Source organism: Pagrus pagrus (genome assembly GCF_965226575.1).
Source record: "Pagrus pagrus genome assembly, chromosome: 24".
NCBI classification, from domain to species: domain Eukaryota; kingdom Metazoa; phylum Chordata; class Actinopteri; order Spariformes; family Sparidae; genus Pagrus; species Pagrus pagrus.
Window position 1 is genome coordinate 548,940 of NC_140206.1, and position 17,500 is coordinate 566,439.

At 45.3% G+C, this 17,500-nt stretch overlaps 1 protein-coding gene across 1 annotated transcript in view; it reads left to right on the plus strand.

The window, feature by feature from the left end:
- Window positions 1-12,897, plus strand: part of LOC311252947 (BCL-6 corepressor-like) — a 40,562-nt gene extending 27,665 nt beyond the window's left edge. The window contains 8 exon segments of the mRNA XM_084346611.1: window positions 2,430-2,584; window positions 2,586-2,648; window positions 3,659-3,752; window positions 3,755-3,824; window positions 4,966-5,111; window positions 6,523-6,600; window positions 6,808-6,991; window positions 10,393-12,897. Of these exon segments, the coding sequence (XP_084202737.1) occupies window positions 2,430-2,584; window positions 2,586-2,648; window positions 3,659-3,752; window positions 3,755-3,824; window positions 4,966-5,111; window positions 6,523-6,600; window positions 6,808-6,991; window positions 10,393-11,953 (2,351 nt within the window). The 3' untranslated portion in view covers window positions 11,954-12,897.
- Window positions 12,898-17,500: the final 4,603 nt, after the last annotated feature.

A 17,500-nucleotide genomic window follows, 5' to 3' on the forward strand; every position in this document is an offset into this window, starting at 1 on the left:
GTTGCAATTATCGTCCTGATTGGAGCTCGCTGGGAAAACTCAGCAGGGACAGTGTGTGTGTGTGTGTGTGTGTGTGTGTGTGTGTGTGTGTGTGTGTGTGTGTGTGTGTGTGTGAGTAATTCAATTCACTGCAGATTAAAGTGAAGGAGAGAGCGAGCGAGCGAGTGAACGAGGGAAAGGAGGGAGGGATGGAGTGATTGAAGGTTATGGAGGAAGAATAATATTCTCCACATGTACTGTGTGTGTGTGTGTGTGTGTGGTGTGTGTGTGTGTGTGTGTGTGTGTGTGTGTGCGTGCGTGCGTGCGTGCGTGTGTGTGCGTGCGCACAGCAGCTTGTGCCGTTTTGACAGCTGCTGCACCGGAGATTTCCTCAGGGCAGCGAGGACCGCACACTCACCAAAACACACACTCAAACACACACACACACACACACACACACACTGTCTGTCTCTCTCACGCTCTCTCTCTCTTTCGCTCGACCCTCCTCCTCCTTGTTTGAGTCTGCTGCGCTAGAAAACACACACACATGAAAACACACACACACACACACCTCCAGGGCAAAGCTCGCATCCTGTTTGTCGATGCGTGGCGGCGAGCGGCTCGTTTGACAGACGCCTGCGCACACGCATTACACACACAAACACATTAACACGCACACGCTGTCTGGCTGCTAAGCAGCGGAGACTGTTGCCGTGGCGTCAGCAGCTCAGTGATGCAGCTTTTCATCCGTCTCTACCTGCGTCTGATCGTCCTCGTTAATGCAGATTCATTTTAGCTTTAATTATAGAAACAATTACATTTTTAAATGTTTTATTAAGTGGAATACAAGTACAGATACTGTGAATGTGAGGATAGAAATACTACAAACGTTAAGATGCAAACATAAACGTACTGTACGCTTATTTGTTTAATAATCCAATTATCCAGGGAGTGCACACTTCACCAAGGCCAAACAGTCCCCTCCTAATTTAATCGAGCTTAATCTAATGTCATATACGTATATTTAAATCTGCTGGATCTGGATTCTTATTTGGATCAATATCAACTTGTACTCACTCATAGATACCAGCCGCCCAAATAAATCAAGATCCAGGCGTTATTCCCTGAGAAATTAATGAAAATGTGGAAAAACGTCCTCAAAATGTTAAAGAAAGTGAGGAAGAAGTCCTGGATCCAACCCTAAATTAGATCAGCACCAAAAGTTAAAGAGGTCTGTTCTGGGCAGAGACCCGTCCACCATCCAAGTTTGGTGGAAATCTGTTCAGTTGTTTTTGTGTAATTCTGCTGACAAACCAACCGACCAACCAACCGACCAACCAACCGACCAACCAACCGACCGACCGACCGACCAACCGACCAACCAACCAACCAACCGACCAACCAACCAGTCAACTAACCGCCACAGTGAAAACATAACCTCCTTGGCGAAGGTAAAACGTTGAGATGAGATAGAAATTGTCAGTCTTTGCAGCACAAACTAGGAAAAAGAACAAATATAAAATATCAATAAACATTAAAGTCTCAAGTTTGGGCAGAAACACTTTTTCCCAGGATGGTGACAGAACAAATGTTCTTGATGTTAAACCCAAGAAGGGTCAGGGTGGGGGCTGGGCTGGGCTGGGCTGGGCTGGGCTGGGCTGGGCGTTAAAGGATTGGTGATAGTTTGGATGATGTCACCATCGTTGGGTCACATGAGGTCCGTGAATGTCGTGTAACAACGGAGGGAGACGCTGTGGTTTGAATCAAAGAAGACAAGAGGCCCGAGAATGAGCCCTTGAGGAACACCACAGCTGCAATGAGCAACTGAGGAAAACTGCAGCGAGTAAGAAAACAAGAACGCTTCATAATCGGATATGACCAAATATAGTTATCAGGTTGAATTAAAGATTGAATTCAAATAAAGGCCTCAGCAGTCATGAACAGCCTCGGCTGCTGTTTGTGAAGTAAAACAGAAATAAAGGATGTAAAAACGCAGCCCTGTGGAGCGAGGAGCTGCTCGTCCTGACAGAAACTGTTGTTGAGAGGGAAGTTTGATCTGAACGGCAACAACACGAGCGAGGAGAGGCGAGAGAGGATCCTCATTTGTGTCTCTGCCGCTCCCCCCCCCCCCCCCCGCGCTTCCTGTCATCAGCCTCAGGCCTCACGCACACACACACACACACACACACACACACACACACACACATGAACACACCAAACAGAGTCGTGGGAGCAGAGGTGGTGACAGTGCTATTTTCGACCGAGCCTGGAAACTAGGCGTGTGTGTGTGTGTGTGTGTGTGTGTGTGTGTGTGCGTGTGCGTGTGTGTGTTTGGCAGGCTCTTTGTGTGTTTAAGAGAAAACAGCTGACAGTGATGGATGTAGAAAGAGAGTGAGCGTTTTTGTGTGTGTGTGCTTAATTGCATTGTGGGTAATAAACCGATCCTCGAGCACACGCTAATCACGTTAAACGCCTCTCTCTCTCTCTTTTTTACACACACACACACAGATCTCTCCATCTGACCCGTCTCGCTCGCCCAGCCGTCTGCCTCCCCTCTCCGCAGCACACACACCCCGCCCGGCCCGTCCCTCCTGAAGTTCGCCGGGCTCATCGTGAACAAAAACGCCGGAGAGACGCTGCTCCAGCGTGCCGCCCGCCTGGGATACGAGGTAAGAAGAAACAAACGCACACAGGTGTGTGGACAGGTGGAGTGGGTGGAGTCAAAGGACTCAAACCTCATTTTACCGCGAGGAGAAAGCTTGTTTCATCCCTCTGAACAAAATGTTCCCACGACTGAAGACTGTCATCGTTAAAGTCACAGACGTCTTTTATTGAAATTCAGTCCACGTTTGGAAATCATGTTCAAACGTGTGTGTGTGTGTGTGTATGCAGGTATTTTTCAGACCCGCACACACACACACACACACACACACACACACACACACACAGTCTGATATTTCATGTCCTGTGTGACGGCTCTTGTCAGGCCTCACAAGTGTCACCCCGCCTCTCTCGCCTGCTCGCTCTCTCGTTGAGGTGCAGCGGTGAAGCTAACGAGCTCAGTTTGTAAATTAAGCCGTCATCCATCACCACACACACACACACACACGCAGACACACACACACACACACACACACACACACACGCAGACACACACACACTCAAACACACACACACACGCAGACACACACACACACTCAGACACACACACACACACACACACACACACACACGCAGACACACACACACTCAGACACACACACACACACACACACTCAGACACACACACACACACACACACACACACTCAGACACAGAGGTTTTTTCAGGCAGCAATCATTTCGAGAGAGCAGGAGAAGAGAGGGAGGGTGTCTTCGTCTCTTTGCTCGTTCTCTTGAGGTGGAACTGTCCCTTTACCATTAACGTGTCATTTCTTGTTCTGTTTCACACCAAGTGGTACCATGGTACCGGAGTCAGACATAGACCGCTCCAGTCTGGTGGAAAACATCAAAACGTTTGAAGACAAATGGACCAAAAAGATCCTGCACACTGTCGATTCACATTAAAGATGACATCATTGAATTTAGATTTTTTTTGTTGACATTAATCGATTAACTGTTGCAGCTCAAGTCCAGAGGTTCTGGTCTCAATAGTTGTCCACATGTCTCCTCGTCTCCAGGAGGTGGTGCTGTACTGTCTGGACCGACGGATCTGTGACGTAAACCACCGAGACAACGCCGGGTACTGCGCCCTGCATGAGGCCTGCGCCCGCGGCTGCTGGGCATCATACGCCACCTGGTGGAGCACGGCGCTGACGTCAACTGCAGCGCTCAGGACGGAACCAGGTATGAGTCCAGTCTGACAGCGGGTTCTGTCTGTGAAACTTAAACCACGTCAACAGTTTACTTCACATGTTGGATTATCAGATGTTCTTCTGCTACTTTGACAGTTTTATATTAACACAGGCACAAATACACTTTAAGCGTGATTATATATTGACATCACAATTTCCTCACAAAAAGAGAAAAGAGACAAAAAAAAAAGCTAAAAAAATTCTTCAGTAATTCATGAAATTAAATCAACAATACAGTTCATGTAGAGTTTATCTTTACCAATATCCTCAATTGACAAAGGCTTCTCAACACTGGTTTTATATTTACAACATTAAACATTATGCTGGAGATCGGGATGAACATTGTCCAGATATTAAATAAAATTATTTTCTTCTAGTAAAAAAAAAATATTTAGATTTAAAGCTCAATCAAGAACCAATCTGAATATCAGAAAAAAAACCACTGCAAAGACAATTTCTTTGTGACTCCTTGTTTGATGTAATTTTGACTCCCAGTCATCGTATGTAGGGACAGTATACGAGGAAATTGTGTGAAAAAAACTTACAAGACAAAACATATTCACTTCACAGCATCAACAACAACCCTAACACGAGTTCAAAACATTAAAACACAACAATTACAACCAGATTGTATGAGATTATTTAAAGTGCATGTCATAATCACAAGATCTTAATGTCATTCTTACAACAATGTATGCAAATAAACACAATGATTCAAATGTAATTGGATTTTATGTACATTGAAGGTCAGTTGTAATTGGTAAAACAATAACTGATGTGTCTGACAGACAGTTTGGAGGTGGGTAACACCTTGAGTCACACAAGATATTGATACAGATAGATAACGGCATCATCTGCATAGAAACAAATCTTTTCACTAGAAACATTAACAAAACAGAGCCGGTCCTGATACAGAACCTGGTGGTAATCCTGACTTTGACTCACACACTTTGAACAGATAAAAGTAATCTTACGGCAGTTTTAATATAGAACGAGTCTAGATTGTACTTTATTAAGTTTACGATGAAGCAGACAAGCTGATAATCTGAGACCCCAGAGAATATTTGACATTTTTAACTAAATTGATTAACTGATTAGCAAAATTGTTGCTTATGTTTTGGTTCCTGTATCAGACCACTGCATGATGCCGTGGAGAACGACCACGTGGAGGTGGTGCGTTTCTTGCTGGCCTGCGGCGCCGACCCCACCCTCACCTCCTACTCTGGACGAGGACCAATCAACATGACCCACAGCGCGACCATGGAAACCTTCCTGGAGGGTAGGAGGGGAGGGAGGGGGTAGTTAATTTGATCAAGGGCTGGACTCGGCACTCACTCGCCTGTAACTGGTAACTGAAGTTAAAGCAATCAATTGACTGGTCAATCAGAAACAAATCAACAAATGCTTTGATAATAAATTATTATTTAAGTTCGTTTTGAGTCTAAACCTTCACTTGAAACAGTTTGGCGACCAATTTGACTGCGTTTGAGCACCGAGCATCGTTGATGTAAACACAGAGTCCGCCTCCATTCCTTTCACCAGCCACCCATCCGGTGCAATAGCTTGATCCATGATGTAGCCAGGTCTCTGTACAGATGTGAAAACAACAGTCTGAGTCTTATAGCTTACATTTTAGTGATCAATTCTGCAATGAAGTGGAAAAATAAAACATTTCAACAAAAATGTGGCAAACTTGGAAGGAGCAACTGGCCTGCGCATTACAACTGTTTATTACGAGAATACATTTTACCTTGAGTGAGGTAAAGAGTAAAGGAACAGCTGATCTCATCAGAGAAAATGAAACCAGGTCCACGATGTATGAGTCAATAACCAGATGTGTTTTGAAGCAGCAGCTGGAGTCCAGCAGGGACCAGAACTCAGTGCGCTTCATGTAAATGATGATCAAAATATTCAGACTTTATTCTCAAAGTGTCCGATTTGTAAACATTGATGCTCCATCGATTTAAAGAAGCTCGAGTGAAAGATTAAGGCAGACGAAAAAGGACAAAAAAGAAAGAAACAGATTTGGTGCGAACGACAGAAACGTCAGCGTAAACAAGAAGGAAATAGACGAGTGTGTGTGTGTGTGTGTCTGTGTGTGTGTGTCTGCGTGTGTGTGTGTCTGCGTGTGTGTGTGTTCGTGTTCGCCAGCCTGTCTGATTACCATTCCCTGCCTGTATTTGTTCTCTCTCTCCATCTCTTTTCTCTCTCTCTCTCTCTCCAGAGGGGTTTAATGAGGCTTGGCTGTTGAATCCCAGAACAGCTTACTGCCACACACACACACACACACACACACACAGTGAAACACACACACACACACACACACACTGAAACACACACACATACAGTGAAACACACACACACACACACACAGTGAAACACACACACACACACACAGTGAAACACACACACACACAGTGAAACACACACACACACACACACTCCTGCCAGCATCCGTCTACTCAGCGCCAAGCGCCACGGCGACAAGCCGGCACCGTCTGAGCACAAACACTCATCTTCTTCTTCCCGTCTTTCACTCTGTGTGTGTGTGTGTGTGTGTGTGTGTGTGTGTGTGTGTGTGTGTGTGTGGCTCTATTGTTTTCGTCTCGCTGCCTTCATCCTCTCTGATTGGTCGGCTCTCTGAGCGACCACAAAAGCCACTGACTCTGTTCGTCTCTCTCTCGTTGCAGACTATCTCTCCGACCTCCAGGGAAGGTCGGAGGGCGATCCAGGAACCTACTGGGAGTTTTACGGCAGCTCGGTGTGCGGTTAGTTTAAACACAAACACACAACCATGTGCAGACAACATCGTCAGGGGAGACAGACAGGAGGGCTCAGAAAGGATAAATGATTTAGGATTAAAGGAAGTAGGAGAGAACGAGGGTCAAACTGGGAGCACGGGGGCAGAAAGTTACGTTTAAGGTCGACTAAAGTTCACAACTGTCACTCTGTCCTCAACGTTTGTGTTGTTGCAGAGCCGTCCAGAGAAAGCGGAGTGTACGACATTCTCGCTGACCCACCGGGGCCAGAGGAGGAGGAAGAGGATGAAGAGGAGGACGAGGATGAGGAGCAGCGAGCCAGGAGAGAAGTGTTTGAGTTTGAGCTGTCCGACCGACCGCTGCTCCCCTGCTACAACATCCAGCTGTCGCTGTCCCAGGGGTGAGTCTAGAAGAGGCTAGAATACTTCTACAACCTCCGAGTGAAGTCAGCACTCAGCAGAGACTCTGGTTCTGGTTCTCCAGAACGTCTCCTCTCTGTAACGTTATGCTCATGAAGTAAAGTCCATTTCCCCACCAGCTTCAGTCAACAGTACAGAACAGAACCACCCGACAGTGGAGGTCACCTCCGGATCACTGCTGCAGTCAGGCTGATAAACAGGAGTGAAGATAAATCCACTTTTTAATCCCACAAGTTCAGAATGAATCTCTGAGCTCTCCTCCCGTCAGTGAACGTCTCTGGATCAGAACAGAATCTGATGTCACTCCAGGTGTTTACCCCTCCAGAAGGTCTGGGTCTGCACCGGCGTGAACACCTTAAAGGAAGTAAGGCTGAGGATGTTATGGCAACAGGGCTGAACATATTCCCACATAGTACACATGGACAGCGTTTGTAAATTAGGAAGACGTTGCCAAGTTGTCGGCATTTGGTCGGCAACATCTTCCCAAGTAGAAAACATCTGGATTCAATCAGCTTGGCTCTAATACCGAGCTCAACGCTTTCAGACAGGAGTCCACAAACCAATGTGTGACGTTACAGTGGGGTTAAACACACTGGACAAAATTAAGTTTAAAGGCTCAATCCCATTTCCAATTTTTACCCCAGCCCCTCCTTTTCAGAACAGAGTTAAAGGGGTAGTGGTTGAAATCTCCCCTGTGAAATGAGAAAACCCTTCAAGACCTCCATATGTCATCAGTAGGCGTCAATGGCATTTACATAAACAGACGCGACCGTTGTGGTTATTTATTTTGCGTTACCGTGGCATCGCTGGTATTATCCTGATCGAGATAGATGCCGGCGATCTGTTTGTGACTTCACGCTGGCAATCACGTCATTAGAGAAAACGCACACTGCTTCATTACCTGGACACTAGCAGTGCTTGGTAGGCTAACATTAGCATTACATGAAACAACCTCCGACATGGAAAAGTGTAATGGAGCGACCATCCAGGTAGGAAACTTCGGCAAGAACCGATTTCATGTCATCAGAGGGAAATACGCCAAAATGCAGGACAGTCACGCACAAATCATCAATAACAGTTTCATGATAGCCAGCTAGCTAGCTGAGCAAACCAGGAGCGATTGTTTTCTGCTTGTTCCAAAGAAATGGACCATAATACACTGAGACAACAGAGTTGTCATAGAGTTGTTGGACTAAGTGGTCGGGGTAAGAGGTGTGTTGATGCAAAACTCAGTGGAGCTAAACGAAGCAGACGAAAGGAAAAGGAACTAACAAAGACCACACGGCACACACGCTTCGTCTTCCCTCACGCTTCGTCTTCCCTCACGCTTCGTCTTCCCTCATTCACACCGTTTCCTTCCTCCCACACATTCTTTCTCCGTGTTGTTCTAACACATCTCCCTCTTTTTCACACTCACACACACACAGTCCAATTAAGGTGGTGGAAAGCCAGCTTAGAAAAGAAGGGAGGGGATGGCGGAGGAGGAGGAGGAGGAGGAGGAGGAGGAGGAGGGAGCGAATGAAGGGTAACGTGAACGAAAGAGGGAAAAAAGATCCTCGGAGGAGGAGATGGAGAGAAAAAGAGAAAGAGAGAGAGATAAAGGCAGGACAGACGGGGAGGTCGTTAACGAGGATTGCATCGCCGTGGCGACGCGGCTAATTGGCTTCCACTTCGTCTTCCTCCCCTGTCGCTTTCCTCCTCCTCTCTCTTTCTCCTCTTCGCTCGCTCTCTCATTTTTTTCCTCTCGTGTCTGATGTAGTATTAATGGCTCCTCCTGGGTACAAGGCCACCGGGTACTGACACACACACACGCACACACACACACACGCACTCACACACACACACACACACACACACACACACACGCACTCACATGCACTCACACACACACACACACACACACACACACACGCATTCACACACACACACACACACACACACACACACACACACACACACACGCATTCACACATTTCATTGGGTTGTTTAACATTCCAGCAGCAACTGGCTTTAAAGCAACATGTGGCCTTGTGCTGTGTGTGTGTGTGTGTGTGTGTGTGTGTGTGTGTGTGTGTGTGTGTTTGTGTTTGCCCTTGACACACACACACACACACGCACACACACACATTGACAGACATTGTGAATCAATAACAGCTCCACTGATGTCGAGGCAGAATTTATAACAGAGAAACTGTCCGTCCTTCTTCTTCTTCTGCCGATTTTTAAAATTCTGAAGTTTCATCTGTAATCAAACACTGCAACGCTGCCATGAGCCTCATTTCCTCTCGTCTGAAATTAAAACACTCGTCAGCCACGGATCGCTCCAGAAATATATTTAGATTTTTATTATCAGGGACAACCTCTCCGTACTCTGCGTTCATTTCGTCCATATTGGGGTCAGCTGAAAAGTCCAAGCAAGACGAGAAGTTTAAAAACTGGGGAACATACGAAAGTACCAAAAATGGCGTCGTCAGTAGTTTCTCTCATCGGTAATATCAGTGAAGAGAATTCACAATCTGCATGTCGCGATGTGTGTGACGACTTTATAGACCACCATCTACAACAGGTACCTTATCACAACCTCCTCGTCCGTCGCCATGTTTGTTGTCAGAAACTCTTGAATCTGCGCTGCCCTTAAGTGGATGTTTTCGATGAAAAATGCCATCTTGTGTCAAAATTTTCGATTGAAATTAAGCTAAAGCACTGAACAGATGAACTTCACCTCCTCGAGCAAATTAGTTTCAGTCGAATTTCAGTCTGTTGATATTCACTTCTGGACCCGTCAACCCGACCATCTTTTTTGCGATGTCCCACAATGGTGGCGTTGTTTGCAGCTCTTTGGCCAATTGAGCATGTCGAATCAGTGGTGGAGCCCGTCAGTGAGAGAAATCCCTCTGATTGGCCGTTCAGCTAAGCGAATCAATGTACGAGAAGAGAAACGGAACAATAAAAGGGGAAGCCTCTTGAGTCTGTTGCTGTTGGATCCATGGTTTCCCCGTTTACTCTTCACCAGTAAAGTTTGCAACTTTCTATCAGACACTCTGCTGCTTTATCATAACAACGGTTTGTTTATCTGCAGTCCTGAGTCTTCCAGTTTGACGAACTGACAAATACAGACAACAGGTTCTCACTTCTCACACATGTGCGGAACATATGAGCTGGATTGCCGTCAGCTGTAGTCTTCAAGTGCAGCTTTTTTGGCTGAGATGCAGGAAACGTGAGGCAACGCAACAGTCGGCCTTTGTTGGTGCCAGTTCTTTGATGTCAGTTTGGTCTGCTGGTGCCTTAGAGACGTAACCAAGATGTCCAAATTCAGCAAAAACTCTCTGGATCTCATCTGTAAGAACTCACCCCTGTTTTCTCTTCTCTCTCTTTCCTCCAGCCCCAGGAACTGGCTCCTCCTTTCTGACGTCCTTGGTCGACTTCGGATGACGTCACGGTCTTTTCGCCGTCTCTTCCCGCAGCTCAACGTGCAGTCTATCCCTGAGGATGAGTTCTATCGGCAGGCGTCCCTGTCACAGCTCCTCACAGGTCCAGATGAGCAGGAGCTGGCCTCCTTCAGGCCGGACGTCAAGGACTCTTTGGAGCTGGTAGAAGCCACCCCCGAGCTGGCCGGCATGCTCGGCTCTTCCCTCGAGTTTGTGGACACTCGTTGGGACTCACTGGAAGGTTCGCCACCTCCAACGCCACCCCCACCACCATCGCCACGACCACCACCATCACAAAGACTGTTGCTAAGACCACCACAACGTATTCCACCATTATTACCGCCTCAGCGACAGGGGGCAACTGGTGCTAAAGTGGACATTACATTGCAAAACAGGAGTACAGAGTCTGGACAATTCCAAGGACCTAAAAGTCTGGGATTTTCCACTCCGGCAGCTAAAATGGAAACCAAAATAGATGCTAGCATGTGGGAGCCACAACAGCTAGGTCGTAAAAATGCTGGAGTTTCTATTCATGCGAGGCCAAATGTGACAACGAGTGCTAACATGTGGGAACCACAAAGACAACAAAGAAAGAATATCGTGATCGCTAAATCTGTTAATCAGGAATCTAAAATTGACTCTAACATGTGGGAACCACAAAGACAACTGAGTAAGAACATTACAAGTGCTAATTCTGCGAATTCTCACCATAAAATTGACTCCAGTTTGTGGGAACCGCAAAGACAACAAAGTAAGAAAACTTGGATCACTAATTCTGCTAATACAGACTCTAAGATCATCTCTAGCATGTGGGAACAGCAACGACAACCTAGTAAAGATACTGGGATTGCTAATTCTGCTAATCCAGACTTGAAATCGGACTGGGAACAACAACTGCATGGAAATAAACCCACTAGGAACACTCCCATCAAGCCTGATGTGGTAGTCGGCGCTGCCATGTGGGAACCTCAGCGACTACGAAGCAGGAGTGCTGTGAATTCTGACACCAAAGTAGAACCGGCCCAGTCAGAACCACAGCAAGTATGCAATAAGAACACTGCTAATCCAGCAAACGCTAATGGTACAGTGGATGTTAATACGTGGAAAGGACTAAATCAAGGGAGTAAGACTGGCAGGGTTTTGGACTCCACAAACCCAGGTGCTTCAGTTGAGAGTAGTGTTTGGGAACCACAACGACTGCGAAGTAAGAATTCAGAGATCACCAGCCCTGCGAAGCCAAGTGCTTTGGTGGATGCTAACACGTGGGAACGCCAGGGAACAAAGAGAGTGGGTGGCACCAGTGCAGCCCACAAAAGAGAGGCCAATCCCAGTGACAACCAAGGCCAAGGAGCTAAGACCATAAAGATGGACGCTGCCTGGCAAAGGAACTTGGGCAACGTCAGAGTCCACATCAGGGATCTTGGGATGAAAGTGGGTGGAACCATCCGGAGAGACGTAAAGAAAGAGCAAGGGAAGGCGGCTGGGAAAGGTGCCAGGGTTAAAACAAGGTCTTGACGACACTCTTTTAAAAGATTTTGGGAATCACTCTGAGAAAGAGCAACAATACAGTATTCCATAAAGAAAATAAACAATTTTACACACAAACTGAAACACACATGGAAATATTGTAAATGATCAGACTCATTTGGACATTGAAAAGGACGGTTCATCCTCTGTGGAGAGACTGTAACGGTATCATGTGTTTGTATGTAAACTGTAAATATCTGTCTTTTTTAATTTATGAGTGCAGATATCACTGTTGTTAAATTGGTTGTTTGTAAATGCAGTCTGGTGTAAATACGATGCGGTTTGTGTTAACGTGGTTTGTTGGTTGGGAGGTGGTTTGTTACCTTTGTGTGTAATTTTGTATCCAGCATCCTGTCGGCTTTCATCACCAAAATATTTATTGTCCAATAAATATAAAGAATAACAAAAATGCCTGAACACGTCTGATTCAAGATAAACTAGCACGTTAGCAGGCCTTTGTAACTTTGTATTTGTTAGCATCACGAGGGGTTTCAGCTAACTGGTTAGTTTCTTGGCATTACATATGTTTACCGCTAACAGGATATTATAAGTAGTTGTCACTTTACACTATTTTCCTTTTCTTACCATCTATTTACCGCTTTTAGCATTAATGTTAGCATTAGTATTCCAGCTAACTGGGTATTAGTAACTAGCTAGCTACAGGTGAACAAAATGCTGACTTTAAACATACAGAGGTGTCACTCAGTGCGTAGCCTTCGATCATATTTGAATAAGAACAAACAACAGGAACGTGAAGCTCCACCTGAACACTCACCTGTGATGTGGGCGGAGCCCTGCGGTCTGTACAGGTGATCACTCTCACCTGTGTCACACCAGGTAGCTGCTCAGTAAGTTTGTTTTGAAGATGATTATCTTTCTTCTCTCGCAGATTTCTCTGCATCAAGTTACTTACTATTTAATAAAATCAACGATTTTGTTCTTTTGTTTGTTTTTGTCTCAGTGGGCCCAAAATTAAATACAGACAGTGATTTTCTTTTTCAAATCTTGACAGATGAGTGTTTATATGCATGAGGAAGTGTGTGTGTGTGTGTGTGTGTGTGTGTGTGTGTGTGTGTGTGTGTGTGTGCGTGAATGTTAAACAGCCTCTAATTAAAGGCGGCGCAGCGAAACGCAGCAACATTTCATTTCGACCGGACGGAAAAATTAAATCCACTGATTGGACCGCCGGCCTCTGTGAGAGCAAAGTGTTGTTGAGCTGAAATGTGGCTGCAAAACATGTTTCTTTATTCTGAAAAACTGCTTTACATGAATGTTTTGAGACGATTTCAGATGTGTAATATTGTATCTTAGTCCAGAAAAGTTCAGGCTTGTTGATATTCCTGTTTCCACAACAAATCAGAGTATCAGTGCAGCGAATATCTCAGAACACAGGTTGAGTCCATTATTTAAAGATAAATCAGCCTTTTAGTTGTGAAACAGACAAACTCAGAACACTTTCCCACACAGCCAGAGTGAAGTCTTCAGATGGTTTCTGACTGACAGCTCAAAGCCCAACAACAAAAAGACATCTTCAACAAACTGACACCAGTGAATGTCGAGTATTTTTGCCTTTAAAATTACTTTTATTAATTATTAACATTTTCAATAATAATTTTTTAGGAATATTGTGAGTAGTTACAGTATGTGGTAGCAATAGGAGGAGGATTAGGACCATTGTGGAGCCATCGAGTTCTGACTTTTTTCTCAATTTTCTGAGTTCGAAGTCAGATTATTAAGAAAAAAAGAGTTTTTATTTTCTTTATTTTTATAGTTGCTTTAATCCTCTTCTGTACAGTAAAGTATTGGTTAATAGTATAAATAATCCAGTTGATTGTAAAATTCAACACGTGCTGGAGAAAAGAGGATATTTGTGGTATTTTACTTTATTAAATAACGTCCATTTTCTGTCAATTGACTGACTTCGTTTTTAGTTTGATTATGCAAAAGAGATGATTCTGCCCTCTAGTGGGCAAATTTAATGTAACCTCATGCAAACAGTCAAGCAGCAGCTCCAGGGCTGAAAGTACCAAACACTGCAGTTCCTCTAACGACCACTTGAGGCTCCAACAGTGAGTGAGTCTCCATTAGAGTCCATGTTAAACTTCACAGCAGAAGTGAACGTGTTCACAGCTGGTTTCTGAAGCTCATTTATTCCTTCATCACAACTTTTATACAACTCACTGCTTTAAATTATATTAAGGCTTAAAGTTATGCATATTTAGGGGTGTGGCCTCTTTGAGTGACAGCTAGCTGCTCAGCTGATTCAGTCACTGATCTTCTCCTCTCGGTCGTGTCTGGAGATTTTTTCTTCAGGTGTCAGACACATGATCTTTGTTCTGTGTGGTTAATTGGACTGACAGACGGGAGGGGAGGGACAGACGCCGGTGTTCTGGATTAAGGAGTGACTCTGTTAGCATTAGCCTGCAGACAGCTGCTGGAGCCGGGGAGCTCTGGAGGAGACGGCCGGAGTCGAGGAGAGCGCAGAGTTTGATTTTAAACTTTTGGTATTAAAACGTGGATTTATGGTAACGAGCCGCTGAGCAGCTGAAATCCAGTAACGTGCTGTAATTCTTTGTTCCTGCTGAATGGAGGGAAATGTAGTTTACATCATGAACGTACAGAGAAGATAACAGAGAGGAACCCAGTCTCTGGTGAGTGCTGACTTCACTCAGAGACTCACCTGACCAGTTATTTCTTTGACGGCAGTTTAATGAGTCAAACAGGTAAAAGTGTGGTGTGGTCCTTTAAGAAGACGATGTCGGCTGCTGTCTGGACGTCTGCAGAGGATTCTGGGATACGTGTGTGACTCAGCCGCTTCTCAAAAAACTGGGACAAACTATTTGCTTTAATATAAAACAGAGTGGGAGTCCATTCATGCATGTTTCTCTCTCTCTGTCAGCCTCGCACGTCCTCGCTCGCCCCTGTCTTCACTTTCGATCGCCCACACCCTTTCATCCTGATGTGTGTGTGTGTGTGTGTGTGTGTGTGTGTGTGTTCAGGATGAGTCATTCACACACTCAGCAGGATAAAAGGATGTAGGCGAGCGAAGGGAAAAGAGACGCGGCCACAAACACCTTTTTCTGCCTCGTACTCACTGAGAATACTGATGTTCCTCTGAGATTTTCAGAATAAAACTAAAAAAATCACTTCTTAATAAACAAAGTAAAACTGAAGTAGGTCGATCGTTGGTTGGTCGGTTGGTTGGTCGGTTGGTTGGTTGGTTGGTTTGTCGTTGGTTGGTTGGTTGGTTTGTTTGTCGTTGGTTGGTTGGTTGTTGGTTTGTTTGTTTGTCGGTTGGTTGGTTGGTTGTTGGTTTGTTTGTTTGTCGGTTGGTTGGTTGGTTGGTTGGTTTGTCAGTTGGTTGGTTGGTTTGTTTGTCGGTTGGTTGGTTTGTTTGTCGGTTGGTTGGTTTGTCGGTTGGTTGGTTGGTTGGTTGGTTGGTTTGTCGGTTGGTTGGTTGGTCGGTTGGTTGGTTTGTTTGTCGGTTGGTTGGTTTGTCGGTTGGTTGGTTGGTTGGTTGGTTGGTTTGTCGGTTGGTTGGTTGGTCGGTTGGTTGGTTTGTTTGTCGGTTGGTTGGTTGGTTGGTTTGTCAGTTGGTTGGTTGGTTGGTTGGTTTGTTTGTCGGTTGGTTGGTTTGTTTGTCGGTTGGTTGGTTGGTTGGTTGGTTTGTCGGTTGGTTTGTCGGTTGGTTGGTTGGTTGGTTGGTTGGTTGGTTTGTCGGTTGGTTTGTTTGTCGGTTGGTTGGTTGGTTGGTTGGTTGGTTTGTCGGTTGGTTGGTTGGTTGGTTTGTTTGTCGGTTGGTTGGTTTGTCAGTTGGTTGGTTGGTTTGTTTGTCGGTTGGTTGGTTTGTCAGTTGGTTGGTTGGTTGGTTTGTCGGTTGGTTAGTTGGTTGGTTGGTTGGTTGGTTGGTTTGTTTGTTGGTTGGTTGGTTGGTTGGTTTGTCAGTTGGTTGGTTGGTTGGTTGGTCGGTCGGTTGGTTTGTGGGTTTAAACTTTGTAGTTGATTAGTGGTTAATAATCTCTTGATAAGTGAAATCTGTGAAAATACATTAATCTAAACTCTCTAACTGACTCCAGGTTAGGGTTGTGTGTGTGTGTGTGTGTGTGTGTGTGTGTGTGTGTGTTGATGCTTCACAAACTGTGGTTTTCAATGAAGCATCATTATCTCCGTGGCAACGCGAGGATTAATTAACAAGTGAAAATCTCCTTTAAGATGGAGAACGAGTGAACGGGCGAACGAGGCAGAGATGAATACAGAGGTGTAGTGAGGAGAGAGAGAGCTGATGAAATATGAATGAGTCCACAGGAGGCTCAACCAGCTGAGTGTGTGTGTGTGTGTGTGTGTGTGTGTGTGTGTGTGTGTGTGCGCGCACCGGCTGCCTCCTCACATCAACATCACTGACGTCAGTTTCCTCGACACGGAGACGAAACACGCTGCTTCAAACAAACGAGTCTGGATCTCCAGTTTTAACGACATGACGTGAGAGCCGACGGCTGAACTGAAAGATCTGATTAAAGACGCAGCAGAATATTTGTTTATCCGTCCCGGTGCCGGAGAGAAGAACTGAAACCTTCTGGAGCAGTCAACACGTCTGTTGTGGGGCTTTTTGTAGCGAACAGTTCTTGTTCATATCCTCCTTTATGCTAGCTGATTGTAGCTCACTGAAGTGGCTTCAAACACAGTATCCAACAGTACGCTAATGTGTTGTCCGTGCGATTTTTGTGCGATGAGGTTTTTGTAACAAAAAAATGTTATGCTATATACAAAGAAGGAGCCACAAGCGTACATTATGCTAGCTGATCAAGCATAGATGTTTATAGAAAATCAATGTGTAGCCTACGTTCAGTCTGACAGTGTTTTCTCAAAGATGATGTATGAAAGCTAGCCAGACAGAGCTAGCATTATAATGCTATATTTTTGTAGCTAACCAATGTTGTCTAAAGACAGCTAGCTAATTAATCCTGATGTCCACTGTAAAATGAGCCTCTCCTTCAGTCGTGTTTACTTTTTATTGTTTTTTTATTTGATTTTAAGCTGCTGTTAGCTTTGTTGCTAACATAACTGTGTCCTAAATCTCCTGTAAACTGAGCTGAATGCAGGATTGACAGTCTTGTTAGTCACCAATAAATTATCTAAATTAGACGTAGGTGAGCGTTTTCTCCCCGTCTACAGTCTTTGTGCTAAGCTAAGCTAACCACGTTCTGGAACCATGTCAATGTTGTGCTCCGACTGGAAACAGGACGGACTGTCCCTTTAAACAGAAATACCACCCCCCCCACCACACACACACACACACACACACTCGCTTCCTGTGTGTGTTTTTCCATAAGTGTGTGTGTATAATAAGTGTGTAACTGTGATTGTGTGCCTGTGTAAAAGCCTGGTGCGTGTGTGTGGCGGCCTAACGCCAGTGTCGAAGACGATGGATTGAATTGCTAATGCGCCGCAGGGAGGGAGTGTGTGTGTGTGTGTGTGTGTGTGTGTGTGTGTGTGTGTGGGTCGTCTGGCTGTTTAGCGAGCGAGACGAGCAGCGCT